The sequence below is a fragment of the Lepidothrix coronata genome, unplaced genomic scaffold, assembly GCF_001604755.1.
Source record: "Lepidothrix coronata isolate B3197 unplaced genomic scaffold, Lepidothrix_coronata-1.0 Scaffold17, whole genome shotgun sequence".
In the NCBI taxonomy this organism is placed as follows: Eukaryota; Metazoa; Chordata; class Aves; order Passeriformes; family Pipridae; genus Lepidothrix; species Lepidothrix coronata.
Genome location: NW_016690197.1, coordinates 8,990,519 through 9,004,541, shown reverse-complemented (window position 1 = coordinate 9,004,541; position 14,023 = coordinate 8,990,519). Strand labels below are relative to the sequence as shown.

Below are 14,023 nucleotides of genomic sequence, written 5' to 3'. Positions count from 1 at the left end.
CCACCTCCAGGCCCTCCATGATCCAAAAAGACAGAAGGGCAACACCAGCATTTAAACCAATGTGCAATACAAAAGGAACAACTTGCACTCCTCCCTGGAAGTCTACCCATGCCCCATTCCCAGCGTCCTGGCCAAGTGCTCCCACCCACGCCTGAATTTGCCCCCCCGCCCACAGGTGCTGTACACAGAGGTGTGCACACAGGCCTTTGCAATACTCCTCCCTCCCCACTCTCTTCTCATCCAGACCCACGGATCTTTCACCTCTCTCTGTGCCTGCGTGCCATACATTTCTTGGCACAGCAGCAGTTCGTTTCACAGTGACAGGATTCGCCCTGGAACACCCTGAGCCACTACTGCAGTTTTTTCTCTTCTGTGTAGTGGCCTTTCATGCAATTTCCGTTCTGATACACAGGACTGGCCCCCTTCCTTCTGCACCACACCACAGATTTGTAGACAACAAATCCAGTACCGGCCAGACACAACAAGAGGAGAGCCAAGATGTCCAGGCAGAAGTACTCATATAAGGAGAGGTCGTAGACAGCAGGACGAAGATAGGATGCCCCATCGTGACGAAGGATGTACTCCAGCCAATACACTGTCCTATTGAGAGCATGCATCGGTCTGTCCAGGTGCAGAGCCGAGATGAGCTGGGCTGCTTTTCTGTAGCTGCAAGGGAAGAAGACAAGAAGTTAACCTTTTGACAGGAGCTTAATTTCTGAGAGCGATCCGAGATGTCTAGTGATGCTTTCAAGTCCCAAATAATACCTTTGGAGAAGGGAAAATTTCTTCCATTCTTCTTCTGAAAGGCACTCTGATGGCAATTGCTAGCCATGGAAGCACAAGCCAGAGTGTATTTTATTTTGTGTTTTGTTAACAACACAGAGTTCAACTTGCAAGTACCTGTTCAGTGAGTTCATGTGTACTGTACTTTCTGAGGGGAATTTGCACCCAAAACCTCACCCAGCATCAAGTAAAAGCTATACACTTGATGACTGGCCAAATCCTTCAAGGTACCAAGTTGCAACACCTCCTAATAGGTAAGAAATATAAAATATTAAAAAAAAAAAATCAAGCTCTCAGGCAGCATTTCAAGCACTGGCAGTTGTATGTCCCATTAGAAAATGGAAGCCCTGTGCCACTCTGCTGCAGCAGTTCCAGGAAAGGGCAGAGTACCTGGCTGTCAGAATGAATAGATGGAGCATTACCTGCAGTCCCCTCTGTGTTTCTGCAGAAAGGTGTTTGGACAAGACCAGGGATATCCCAAGGTGAGGTTGTGATCTCACTTTCCCTGATGACAGGCTGGCATCAAGAGAAGAGGTCTGTGCCCCAGCATCTCAGAAAGCTTTCTAAGAACATCGCAGTCAGAATCAAACAGGACTAGATCACACTCTCTAACAGCAAATGCTGGAGTATCTCCTCCTGAACTGCATCTAAGCATTTCGAGGCAGTAACGCATCTGGCCAGCTGAGCAATGCCTGCAACTGTGCTTCGTCCAGAAGCCAGTACAGGCTGTGTAGGGGTCAACACAAAGGCACAACTGGTGTCTACACACAGTCTGCACCAAGGAAGAGCTTGATGTTTCCAGATGCCTCACCTGGGGTCAGAGATGACTGTGATGACAGCCTGGTAAAGTTCCTCTTCTTTTACTCTGCTCCAGTCCATGAGGATACCCATGCCCTTCGCCTGCACTCTGGTCATGATGTCGAACTGGTCCCCATAGAAAGGAAATCCCACCACTGGCACACCGTGATAAATTGCCTCAAATACACCATTCATCCCACAGTGGCTGACGAAGGCTTTCACGTTGGGGTGGCCTGCAGGTAAAGAAACGGCAGCAGGTCAGTGCCTTCCATGTTGAAAGAGGACTACCAGGGGCTACACACAGTGTTGATGTATGTTTAGGGAAAACCAGGCATGCTGAGCAGAGAGGATGCTACCCTTTGAGAACACAGCTGGCTTTTGGCAGCCCAAAACTGGCTGAGTAGCGCCTGGAGGAGAAGGGAGATAGGAGCCAAGCAGCTTCAAGCAGGTGTTAGGTGAGGACCATGTTTTGTACAGATCAGACTCACAAAAAACAACAGACTTAGACCCACAGAGGTGCTATTGTCCTTGTATGCCTCTGCTGTGGTTTGGGCTAAATTCCAGGGATGTTGCTAGCAGCACACACATACACAGAATCCAGCCTTACCTAGCAGGTCATTCTGGGGCAGCCAGCCCATCATCAGTGTATTCTCACCCAGGTTTCTTGGCTTCTGACCAAAGTATCTGTGGGAGGAGACAGAGGAGGGGAAAACAAAGAGAAGAGAAACACACAGAGAACAATAATAAATTCAATCAGATCAAGAGATAGAAAGCAAGTTCTGTGTTTTGAAGTTAATCACCCCTCAACATTGGTTTTCATCCAACTCAAAAGGAATCCTATTCCCTCCTCACCTCCACACCACCCTTTGTGGGAGGCGAGCAAACGCGCCAGCCATCTTCTCCACCAAATCGCTTGGAAGAGCTCGGATCCCAATGCCAAAGGAGACAACAACTACACCTGCCTCTGCTGCTTCCACCCAGAGACGCAGACCCTGTGGGCAAAACACACACAGCTGCCTTGAAGTCTTGATGGAGAAAGGCCCTTCCCACTCTTGCTTCTGTCAGTAGAAAGCTGTCTACAGAGAAGATGAAGCCAAATCCACCTGGAGCACAAAACTACATGATTTTCACCAGGCAACGAACTCTAAACTCACTGTGATTTCTGCACCCAGCCAGGTAGAATTTCCTTGAGCACCTGCTGATCTTTGGAGCTTCAGGGAGGTATCTAAAACTTGCATTTCATAGCATTACCCCCTGCGTGGGAGGCAACACAATTACCCTTTGACAAGAAAAGTTCTGAAAACATAGGGCACATAGAAAAATCTGAGCAGACAAGGAAATTGGAGTAAAAAGAGGGAGGCTATTTTCCCATCACCACCAAGACAGGAGACCAATATAACAGACAAAACATCGCACAGTCAGGAACAACATCTTGCTGGAGATTCCCCACAAACTCTGCAATGTCAAAGGCTCCTGGAGGTGGCAGGTGGCTTTGCTATCTTGCCAGGAGACTTCTACCTATCCTTGATAGCTACTTGCAAGCAGTAGATTTAGTTTTTGATCACTAGGCGGAGAGGTAGCTACAGATCCAGTAAAAACCACAGTTACGTATCCTTCATTTAGAGGCTACCTGTAATGCTACATAAACAGATGTATATCTAGAACAGAGTCTGTACTTTTTGCAACCAAGGCCAAAAGGCAGCAGGGAGAAGAAATCAGCTACCACATCTGCTGTGGAGCAAACATAGACTATTCTCTTTTATGTCAGGCTGGGCTGAGTCTATTTCTCACTATGGATTCTGTCCTGCTTCAGGTTTCCCATGTATCCCAGTCAGCAGCATTTTAGGGAGGTTTAATAAAATCTGTCTTTGAATATGAATACTTCCCTGAAATAAGCATGTAGGAGAACATGAATGGCAAAAAAAAAAAAATCTTTGTTATTAAAAGAGAAAAATAAAGTGATTAATTCAGAATGTTAATAGCAGTCTATAGGTTAGGGGATCATAGTACAGAAGAGTTACAAAGCACATTTTAGTGTTACTCTCTGGTGATATTTTTCCTTTGTTGTATGCTTCAGAGACTCAAGCCTATCTTTGCAGAAATGCTTAAAATGCCCTAAAACAATCCAAGAATCAAAAAGTTTACAACTGAGAGGTTTTTGGTTTCTCTATTCTCTTGAGTTTCACATGCTTTGAGAAGTACAACCACTGAAACTGCTACAGAAGAGAAAGTGCTAATTTTACTTTTCTAAATAAAAGTACAATGACTCACAAAACAGATGATTATGTTATCCATTATAATTGGACCTTAACATTTGACTTTCACAAACAGCATTAAAGTTGCTAGGGAAAAATGGTTGACCACCAAACATTCTCACTATCTCTCAAATACATACCTGTATTTCACCATATCCTAGTTAGAAGAACTCAAAAACCATAGTGTTTCAAATAGGAGGAAATAAATACTTTAATTGCATAATGCTCCAGTTCAGATGAGACATTCTTTAAGCTACACCTAGACCTACAGAGGCCCTCTCTTCTGTTGGTTCCTGTAACCTGGACACGGACATGCCTACCTGCTAGCATGACAGCCACCACCTACTGCAGGGCTCTGGACTTATCTCCATAATTCTTTCCTTAGGCACCCTAGGATCTGTCCTGGAAGCTGTGAAGCACATGAGTAATGCCCTAGCAAACTACTCCCTTCTTTATAAGGCAGGTATGTACACAGGCAGATTGGACCAAGCCAATGTTTTGCAAGAGCTGTGACACAGAGCTCTCTGACACAGCTTTGGGAGCACCCTACGTGCCTTTCATTACCTGCATGCCATGCCACATGGGAAAGGCTGATGTGCATACACATCTGGAGAACTTCTTTTCTAAGGCACCTGATCTTACTTTTCCTTTTTAACTGAAAAATACTGGCATCAATTAAAGCTGCCATCAGAGATCCTAACAGGCCTTTAATAATTTGAAAGTTGAAACCTTGTCATCATTTCAGGCCTTTAGTCAGAAAACCAGGACAGCTTCGCTGCTCAAGTTTTATTATCTAGGTTTATTTTCCTCCAGTGTTTGTAAAAGTGGTAAGGTAAAAAGAGGAATGGCAGCAGGTCCTGCTCTGTTCCAATACTGTCTTCAGGTGGAGGCTTTCAGAGGTCATCCCTCTGAATTTATTATTCGCACCAGTGAGGTATAGGCCAGAGAAAGCCTCTGGGATGCCTGAGGAGTTTTCTCTTAGGGCTGAACCTTGAGAAAAAGGGGATGATGCCCCTCAGTTTAGTACACTTTGGGATTCCTCATGGAATTTGATGAGGGAACAAGGACAGCTCTCCCCTATGTGTTCTTATGACTACAAGCTCAAGGGCAGAAATGCCCTGAGAGAAATAGGGTGAAGGAGGAAATTCTGGATTAACATATATCAGTGATGAAGCAAGGAAGATTAACTGTTCTTCCCATTTCCGCTTCAGCATAGGAGCAAACAAACTACTCATAATCAAATCCCAGGAGCAACACTTCCATCTTAGGAATTCTACACACCACTTTACTTGGATGGTGAAGCCAAATCCCACTTCAGAGTGGACAACTTAATTCTACATCCTCCCTGCAGCCAGACAGCCTTCAGTGTTCTCTGTCTCCCTGATGCACCCACAAGCACCAAAACACAGCAGCTTTCCAGACTTCTGGGACACTAGCACTTTTACAAGGTTCTTCAAAAGAAGATCTGTACTGAATAACTCCCTCAGTTGATGTGCAATCATAGCTCAAAGCTTTCCTGCACTTACCACTGGAAGGGGCTTTGCAGGTTCAGCGAGGATTCCCCCTGTGAAAATGACATGGGGGAGTGTTGGACGGGGAAAGTCTAACACCACATCATTACACAGGAAGAAAAGACTAGTTCCATGAACAAGGTCCAACATGGATGTCTTGGGCTCCACCCTATGCTTCTCCATGAGACGTTCAAACTTGGGCAGGATGACCAGCTTTGTAGCCACACGAGTGATCATGTAGACTAGAAGATTCCAAGTCCTACCAAAGAAGCCCATCCTGTCTGTCATCAGGGAATTGAATTCAGGGACGTAGGCAATGGGGGAAGTGGCCCCAATCTCTGCTGGGAACCAGAAACCTGTGGAAATCACAGCATATTTGACACGTAGGATGTGAGCCAGGATAAATCCACACATCTCATTGGGGTCCACCAAGAGCAGGTCAAAGCGCTCACACTGGAGTTTCTGCAGAAGGGTAGAGTTTCCCAGTACTAGGTCACAGTTTTCCAGGTACTTCTCCAGAAAGGAAAACATCTCCAGAGAAGTCATCCTCCCTTGAAAGACACGCTTTATCTTCTCCTGCACCCAGTCATCTGCGTTCTCTGTGCTGAAGATGCCCCAGTACCTCTGCACACGGAAGGCAGGCAGATAGGTTTCCATGTCCCGACCTTCATGAAGGAGTAGCACAGGGTCATGGCCCCGATCAGTCAGTGCCTCTGCCACTCGCATGAAGACTCGCAAGTGGCTGTCAAAGACTATGGTGGGCATGATCAGCACCTTGGCACAGTGAGATGGCTCCAGAGTGAATGCAGTCACTAGAAAAAGAGCAGCGGGCCACAGTAGCACCTTCATCATCTTCATCACTGCAAGGAGAGAAACATGCCATTATGTAGTATGAAATGCTCTGTCCTGCACTTGGGCAACTAACAGCTGTGATTACAGCTGCAAGCCAGCAGCTCATTATCTGGGAGAGGAGAGCAGTCTGGAGTTCTTCACTGGGGAACATCCATCCCCATCCACCCTGCCTTCCCCTGGGAAAAAAAAAAAAACACACACAAAAAAAGCCCAACCAACAACTAAAGTTAGATATCAAAGTGTACAAAGAGAGTTTTCCAGAAAACCTCTTCTCTGTGCTCCTAAGACTCAAAAACTAGCAGACTGGCTTGCAGAGAGTTAGAGTGGCTGGAGAAGCTCTGCTGGGTCACAGCACCAGCAGGGACACTTGCTGCTTAGTCCCTGGTTACCGCTACTGAACCAGCTCAGCTGGATTTCATTTCTATTTCTGTCCAGCCAGAACAGCTGGTTCCCTCAGCCCTTGATGTCTGTGCAAACTCTCAGAAGGATCTGCAGAGCTTGATGGGAACGCCGAGAGATACGCTCTGGCTTTGGCCCTCACATGGCTGGCAAGGCATCCTGCTCAGCATAGACAGGGCAGGAGCAAATCCAGGTCACAGCAGGACCTGGTCAGAGGAACCACAATCACTGAGAGCACAGCAGGGGTCTGGACAAACAGCTGCTCCACTGTGGATCAGTCATGGGAGGCTCCAGGGAAAGGGCTGGGAAGAGAAAGCAGGCACCATGATACCCATCCACTGGAAAGAGGCAAACCCAGAAAGCAACCCCAGAGATAACACGCAACACCCGTGGCACACTGACGCCCCTTAGTCACGCTCCTAAAGCTGTCATCCCCTCCTCAGTTTGGTGAAACACCCAACATTTCTGTTGTGTAAGGGATGTTGCTACATCACTGGAAGCGAACGCGCCTCACCCACACCTAACATTATTTTGGGAGAAGAATTACATGATAATTATTTGGGAATACTCAGAAGTAGAGTCGTTTTCTGAGGACCCTGTTCAGACATGCTAGGAAGTGGGGGGGAAGGGGAAGATGTTACGATGGGAACAATTAGAAGTGAATTTTGGATGGCCCCGCACACTAAGCCCTGGGGGGCCATCAGGGACATGGTAGAGGAGGATTTGGTACAAGATTTTCTGGCACAATATCAAGCTTCTCCAGGAGTGCTTGATCAATTAAGAGGTGGGAAAGGAAGTCACAGACAAGATCCTGCTAAATACAGTCTTCAGATGACCCTCAGCAACTGGGCTATCTAGGCAAACTAAGCAGTAAAGGTGAAGAGAGTGGAGAGCAGAAGTGCCGTATTCCTCCTCCATTGCTTTCCTGTCCCACATGAGGACAGGACATGGGAGAAAGAAACAGCAGCTGCTGATTGGGCCCCTCCCCTGTTTCAGAGGCAACTCTTACTAGTGCTTGGACTCCCACCCTTCCCGCCCAGGGTCAACCGTGTGGCTGTGCCTGCAGGAGTGGTAAGAAACATGAGACACACTAACAAATACCAAGGGGGTGGCTGGACCCACAGAGCAAGAGCTCTGGGAGAATGGAGACAAAGGTGATGGGCTAGAGAGAAGAGAGCAAAAGCTCTGCAAGAAAAGTAAGGATCTGCCCAGCATCCTGCCTCCCTACCAGTGGGAACAGGCTGGCCTGTGACAAAGTGTTGGTCACAACAGAGCTACAGCCCACAAAACTGGTCCAGTTCTCAGCTTACTTGAGAGGCCCAGAGGGAATTTATCTTTCTCAGCACCAGGGAAGGTAATGTATTTGGCTATGACATTGTGCAGCAGATCGAGAGCACATGCTGCTTCCAGGCAATGAGGGAAGAATGGCAGCCACGTACTCCTGGTCTTCTCAAGGATGGCAGGGAGCTCAGGACAGGAGCGGGTATAGGCTTGTCCTGGGGCACCCCGTGGGTCATACACACACATAAGTATGCTGAGAAAAGTAGAAGAGGTTTTATGTGTGGGATAGGGTGTTTTCTCATTGGGCAACAAGTAAAGGTGAAGAAATAGTGCAGGTGAAAGGAATAGTTATTTAAAGAAAAAAATTGTCACCCATTTTCAGCAAGAACCATATTCTGCCATGGACATATAGGCCAGGCATTGCTGTGACCCTCAGCTCAGCAAGGACCCTCTGGGGGGGCTACAAAAATCCAAATGTCAATCTCAGCCCTCAGGTCAGGGGCAGATGCTGACACAGCAAGACCTGCAAACTGCTCTTGGCAGCTTCATCCCTTCCAACATCAGGAGGAATCCCTGAAGGTGCTGGCTCAGGAACCTCTTCTCCTTGCCAGGCAACAAGGGAGGCTGTAAATCTTCCTAAGTGGCAAGAGGATGCCAGGCTGCAGGAAGAGACCTCTTTTCCTACCCCAGCTCAATACCACCAGAGATAATCTCTGCTCTGTCCATGCCCAGAGAGGTATCCTGGCCACAGCTTCAGTCCTAGTGCTGTGCTGGATACACCAGGCACATCCCTGATTTTTAGTGCTCCTGGGATATAATGAAGGCATAGCTACCAGCACAAAAGGCAGTACTCTGCTCTCTGTCCCTTGTTCAGCAGCCAGTCACTGTTATGATCTCAGGTTGATAGTAAAGGGTAAAGAAGTCCCAGACCTAGACAAGGGCTAAATGGCCCAGATGAGGGAAGGCTCAAATTCCACCTGCTCACCTCCCTGCTTTACCTTACTGACACTGAACAACAAAACTGCTCCATGAGCTTTGCAGCAGGGTCCTCCAGCAAGGGCAGGTGCTGTGGTGGGTGGTGTGGTCAGTGCAGCACCATCCATAGCACGAAGCACTGGCTCAGCCCAGCTCTCTGGCTATGGGACCTCAGCTGCCTGCACCCACTGCGGGCTGCAGGCAGATAGTCTTCAACAGAAACCTTCAAAAAATCTGGCATTCTGTGGGGAGGTGAATTCACAACTTGTGCCTTGACAGAGGTGCAAAATCCAAATTAATGACAGATCCTATACTAGACCTGAGAACAGAGTAGACAGAACCACCTCCTTGTTTGTGATCTGGAAGTCCTGGGCAAATGGCTAAATCACATAAATATTGCAAAAATAACCCTGTCACTGCAAGGAGAAAGCTTGTGAAGACAGACCCTTCCCTATTTTCATGAAAACGGTTGGTGGAGCCACACCAAATGGCTGATTTATGCAGAGCAATCCCCCTGACATCACAGTTAACACTGGCAGCCAGAGTCAGGCTTCAAGGGAACTGTCAGAAACGCCCGTGCCACACAGGCTTTGTTTCACCGCTGCAGCACGCAGAGCGGAGCAGAGCAGACACCTCAATAAGAGCAGAACCAGAGCCTCTCGCAGGGGGAAGTGAGACTGCCACTGCGGGCGGCAGCAGCATCCCCCCCTGCTCCGCATACCTGGCTACACTCAGCTGCCGGGAGTTGGCTTTCAAAGCCATAGCAATGCACTGACATCGAAATGGGAGGCAGCAGAAACAGAGCAGAGAGAGTGCAGCCCTCTGAAACCTCTTACCAGGCTGAAATTTGCCCCATGATTTTGCCCTGTTTAACATGTTTGACAGATTACAACTTTGGTATTAATGAAAAACTACATCAATTAATTTAAGTGAAATAACTGAACAGCTACAGCTCTAATTTAATTCAGGTGCCTTTTATAAGGTTGAAGTACTAAAACCTCTGACAGCAAGCAGTCTAGGCAGAGAACTCCACAAAGAAAGGGCAATGAATAGTTTCAAGTGCAAGGACTCTGCGGTTTACATCTCTCCCTCTCAACAGTATTTTGTATTACCTTGTTCCTGCCTAGGACCTGGAAGCCCATACCCATGGGGCTGAATTATTTCCCCTCCTGCATCCTAGTCTCTATGCAGCTTTTGCCCATAGTAAGAAATGTTTTCACTGCAGACTTCTCAGGAGTTAACAAAGCAGTGGAATTCATTTAAAAGCAAAAGACAGCTTCCCTCAGAAGCTCAAAGCTCTTCCTGGAATAAGATACTGAAGTTTGCCTGTTCTGTTGAGTATGATCAGGAAAAACCAGGACCATCTGCTACCATCAAGTTGATGGCAGCCAACCTAGTTGTGGCTAATTTATGGAAGCCAAGACTCCATGCAAGCAGGCAGGTATGCAGCTCCCAGAGCAGTTTTGTCACTGCAGGAAGATGTTGCACTACAAGCATGAGCTGCCCAGGGGAATTTTTAATAAAAACCTAAAAGATACAATACTGTGCAAAGTAAACTTAATAAAGCATAGGTTAAAGCAGAACAATCTAACCATAAATCATATCCAGCCCAGTGCTTGGTGACTTTCTAGGCTCTTGTTTTGGTTTATCACAGACTCCTGCTTCATCAGAGTCACCTGGGTAAATAACACTAACATTAAAACACTAATATTATCATTATAGTATAGTAATATTAGTATTACAGTTTACCAATATTAGTATTAATATTTTAGTATAGAAAAAAAATGAGCAAGAAAAAACCCCTCCCCCTCAAATGTAAGCAACCCTTGGCAGGCTACAACCCTGAGTTTTTTAAAATATTGTTTGCACAGAGTGAATAGTGCACAGGTGTTCTGTTCAAAACACCCTACCTTTTTAACATTTTTCTTTCCACATATTCATGGCAACCCATTACAAATACAGAGAATGAAGAAAGTCCAGATCCCCAAAGGACCAAAGGGAACAACCACAGCAGTGATCAAGTCAGCATCAGAATAATCCGTACTTTGCACCACATTGGTGCTACTGCTGCCACAAAACAGCATCAGAAGTGCTCTGGCTCATCTGTTTTGGACAAAGATTGATGTTCCAAATCAGTTCCAAACTTTTGGGACCTTGGACCATTTTTAACATCCTTCCTATCTCTTTAGAGTTATATGGAGAACTGGCAAGGTGGGAATCTGTGGGCTAGCAGGAGGCTGGCATTCCATAGATCACTGCTAAGGAACCACAGTATTAAAGGCAATACTGGTCCATAACAACTGAGAAAAAAAATAAAGCTCTATATCTCAGCTTATTGCAGCACTTGAAACTACACACATCTTCAAGAACTTGACCTGGGGAATGGTGTCAAACACCACACATCTGCTTCCCCACTTAGCCTCTCATCACACATTAAATCTGTCTAGGTGGTGAGATTTCCCTCATTCCATATCCAGAGGCTTCCTGTTTGTCTTCTGAAAGGAACAGAGATGGTTTTTGACACCAGGGTGCCCTGCAATAGCAAGTTCTTCCGGATGACCTTTTCCTCTCACTTGCAACACAGTTGCAAGACCAGCAGCTGATACGAGACTGTGCTCCTCGTGAGTGGTCTGAAGTCTGTAGCGTAGCAGCACATCAGAACATAATTTGTAATCCCTGGATGCAAGAGACAGAACAGCTTGGGGCCATATCCAAATAGTCAGATGAGCCATAGACCTCAAAGTGAGGGCACATGACAGTGCAGTGCACGTTTTGGTCTTAAGAAGGAGTTATATCTGCACAGTCAAGTTGAAGAAGTTCTTCAGATTGCAGAGAAAACTGGAGAGATACAAGTGGACCAAAATTTAGAGAAACAGTAAAGAGAAGTGGGGAGGAAAAGTCTCCCTATTTACTGCCCTTTCATTTCAGATTCTTTCTGCAGAGAAGCACCATGTTAAAAGAAAAATTATTAAACACCCCAGGAGGTTGTGAAATCTTGTGTAGAAAGCACTGGGGACTGATAAAGTCCTGACAGACAAGTCTGATCACATTTGACAAAGTTATAGGAGAAGCTAAGGGTGAGTCTTATCTTCAATGAAACAATTGACGCCCTCATGTAAAAAAAAAAAAACAACAAAAAACCAACAAAACAACAAAAAAAGCCCACAACCAAAGCTTAGAGCTCCTTGGCTCTGAGCACACCAGAGGAATGAGATCTGGCTGAGCTGCAATAAACAAAGGTTGAAGAGGGATGCATAGGAAGAGGAGGCAGAACAGGAGAGGGAAGACATTCCTGAGATGTAATCTCCTAAGGGAAGATGAAGCAAGTTACACAAAAGCGCTCTGAACCTGCCAAGGCTCTGGCCCTACGCATTGAAGCAGATGCCTAACTCGCGCCCATCAGCTGCCTCTCTGAAGGGACCCAGCCTGCACACAGGCGTCCGGGTGAGCCGGGGCCAGGCTGGCAGCCGGGAATTCGGACCGCTTCCCTGTCCTCGTCCCCGGGCAGCGCTCGGGTACCTCTGCCATCAGCCCGGGAAGGGCAGCCCAGCCCCGCAGCGCTCACCCGGAGCAAGGCTGGCACCCACCGCCCTCCGCCCGCACACCCGCTGCCCCGCGGGGTGGAAGGGCCCTCCCCGCACGGCAGCCGGGCACCACAGGGCGGCGGCGGGGCAGCGCCGCAGCTGCGGGGCCGAGAAGCCACCGCGGCGGGACGGGGCGAGGAGTAGCGGCCGCAGCTCCTGCCGGGCCGGCTCCTCTCGGGCCGCCCGCCCCGGACCCCCCGCGTGGTGCCGGCACCCACCTGCAGCGAGTCCCGCTGGAGCGCGGCCCGACTGAGAGGCGCGGCGGCGCGGGAAGGGGAGGGAAGAAGGGAGGGATGCAGCCGCCGCCCGCCCGCCTTCCCCTTTCAGGCCGGCGGGCGCGGGCGGGGCAGGGCGGTGCAGCCCCGGCCCACGGGCCGCACCCCGGGCCGAGCCGAGCCCGGCGTTGTTGCACGGAGTCAGGGCGAGCAAGGGGCCGGGGACACTGAGATCCGCACCTGCCGTCCCGGCAGCTCGAGCAGGCAGAGGGGCAGCGCCCGTCAGCTGCCACTTGTGCCCCCGGCCAGACCAGTGTGCCTAAAGGGCGTCAGAGCATCTCTCCAGTGACCTCTCCTGGGCCCTACTCGAACACCCCCAGGGCCAGGACCCCCGTGAGAGGAGAGAAACAGGAACACCTTAGTCTGGACAGCAAAAGGGAAATGATGGTGCCCAGGGGAATTGCGATGTGAGGGACAGTGTTCCAGGGTACCCATACAGGGACACACCAGATGGGGAAGTCCTGTTGATCCAGTTCCAGCACTAACCACAGCTGAAACTTCACCAGTGTTGCACAGCGAAAAGAAAGTACTCCTCTACACCAGGACAGCAACAGAGAGCAGGGATATAGGTTAAGCCTGCCTAGCAGCTGCAAAATCTTATGAAAGGAGCAGTTTTTCCCAGGACTGTCAAGTGCATAACTTTGAGAGTCTCACAGACCATTTCCCACCTCAGCACTTGTTGCTCTTGCGTAGTCAGGTGCTGATCTCCAGCGAGGCTAATGACATTCTCTGCATCCTCTGCTGAAACTTCAGCTAGGGTTACACCTTCTCCTACAACATTATGTTCAAGGTGGAAGGCTGTGGCAAAGACCATTGGTTACAGAGCAAGTGAGTGCCGGATGGACCTGGTGATTCATCCCAACCTTTCCATAGAGGTACAGCACAAGGAGCAAAATTGAGCATTACAGCACTCAAGATCTCCACAAGGCCCTACCTATTAGCATGTTTCTTTTCCTTGCATACATGATCACAGAGGAGGAAGAAATCTACGAGGTTACAGAAATTACTTATTTTAACCTGGTATATACAGGATTTTTCAGTTATGCCTATTCTTTCTTATTCCATATGCTGGTGCCTCTTATGAGGCCAGCTGCCATACTGCTAATTTGGCAGCAATATTTGAGAACTCAATACTCTAGTGGAAAGGGACTTGAGCATCCTCAGTTTATCTTGGTATACACAAATACTCTTCTAGAATTTTATCCAAATTCCTTGCACTCCACAGACAGCTGCAGAGGCCCCCTTTCACTTCTGACGGTCTGTCACATGACTACAATCATGTAAATAAGACAAGTGGATGTAGACAGTGC

The 14,023-nt window shown here is 48.1% G+C and overlaps 1 protein-coding gene across 2 annotated transcripts; it reads right to left on the bottom strand.

Moving 5' to 3' along the window:
• Positions 1-222: 222 nt before the first annotated feature.
• Positions 223-12,747, bottom strand: LOC108493474 (2-hydroxyacylsphingosine 1-beta-galactosyltransferase-like). Of its 2 annotated transcripts, none has more exons than XM_017806920.1 (6): positions 12,657-12,747; positions 5,363-6,207; positions 2,434-2,573; positions 2,189-2,265; positions 1,595-1,814; positions 223-666 (listed from the first exon to the last, which is right to left on the bottom strand). In XM_017806920.1, the coding sequence occupies exons 2-6, from the start codon at positions 6,203-6,205 to the stop codon at positions 351-353; spliced, it is 1,596 nt and encodes a 531-aa protein (XP_017662409.1). In that variant the 5' UTR covers positions 6,206-6,207; positions 12,657-12,747; the 3' UTR covers positions 223-350. The 2 variants fall into 2 exon arrangements, with proteins under 2 accessions (XP_017662409.1, XP_017662408.1); XM_017806919.1 differs by lacking the exon at positions 12,657-12,747 and adding an exon at positions 9,300-9,356.
• Positions 12,748-14,023: the final 1,276 nt, after the last annotated feature.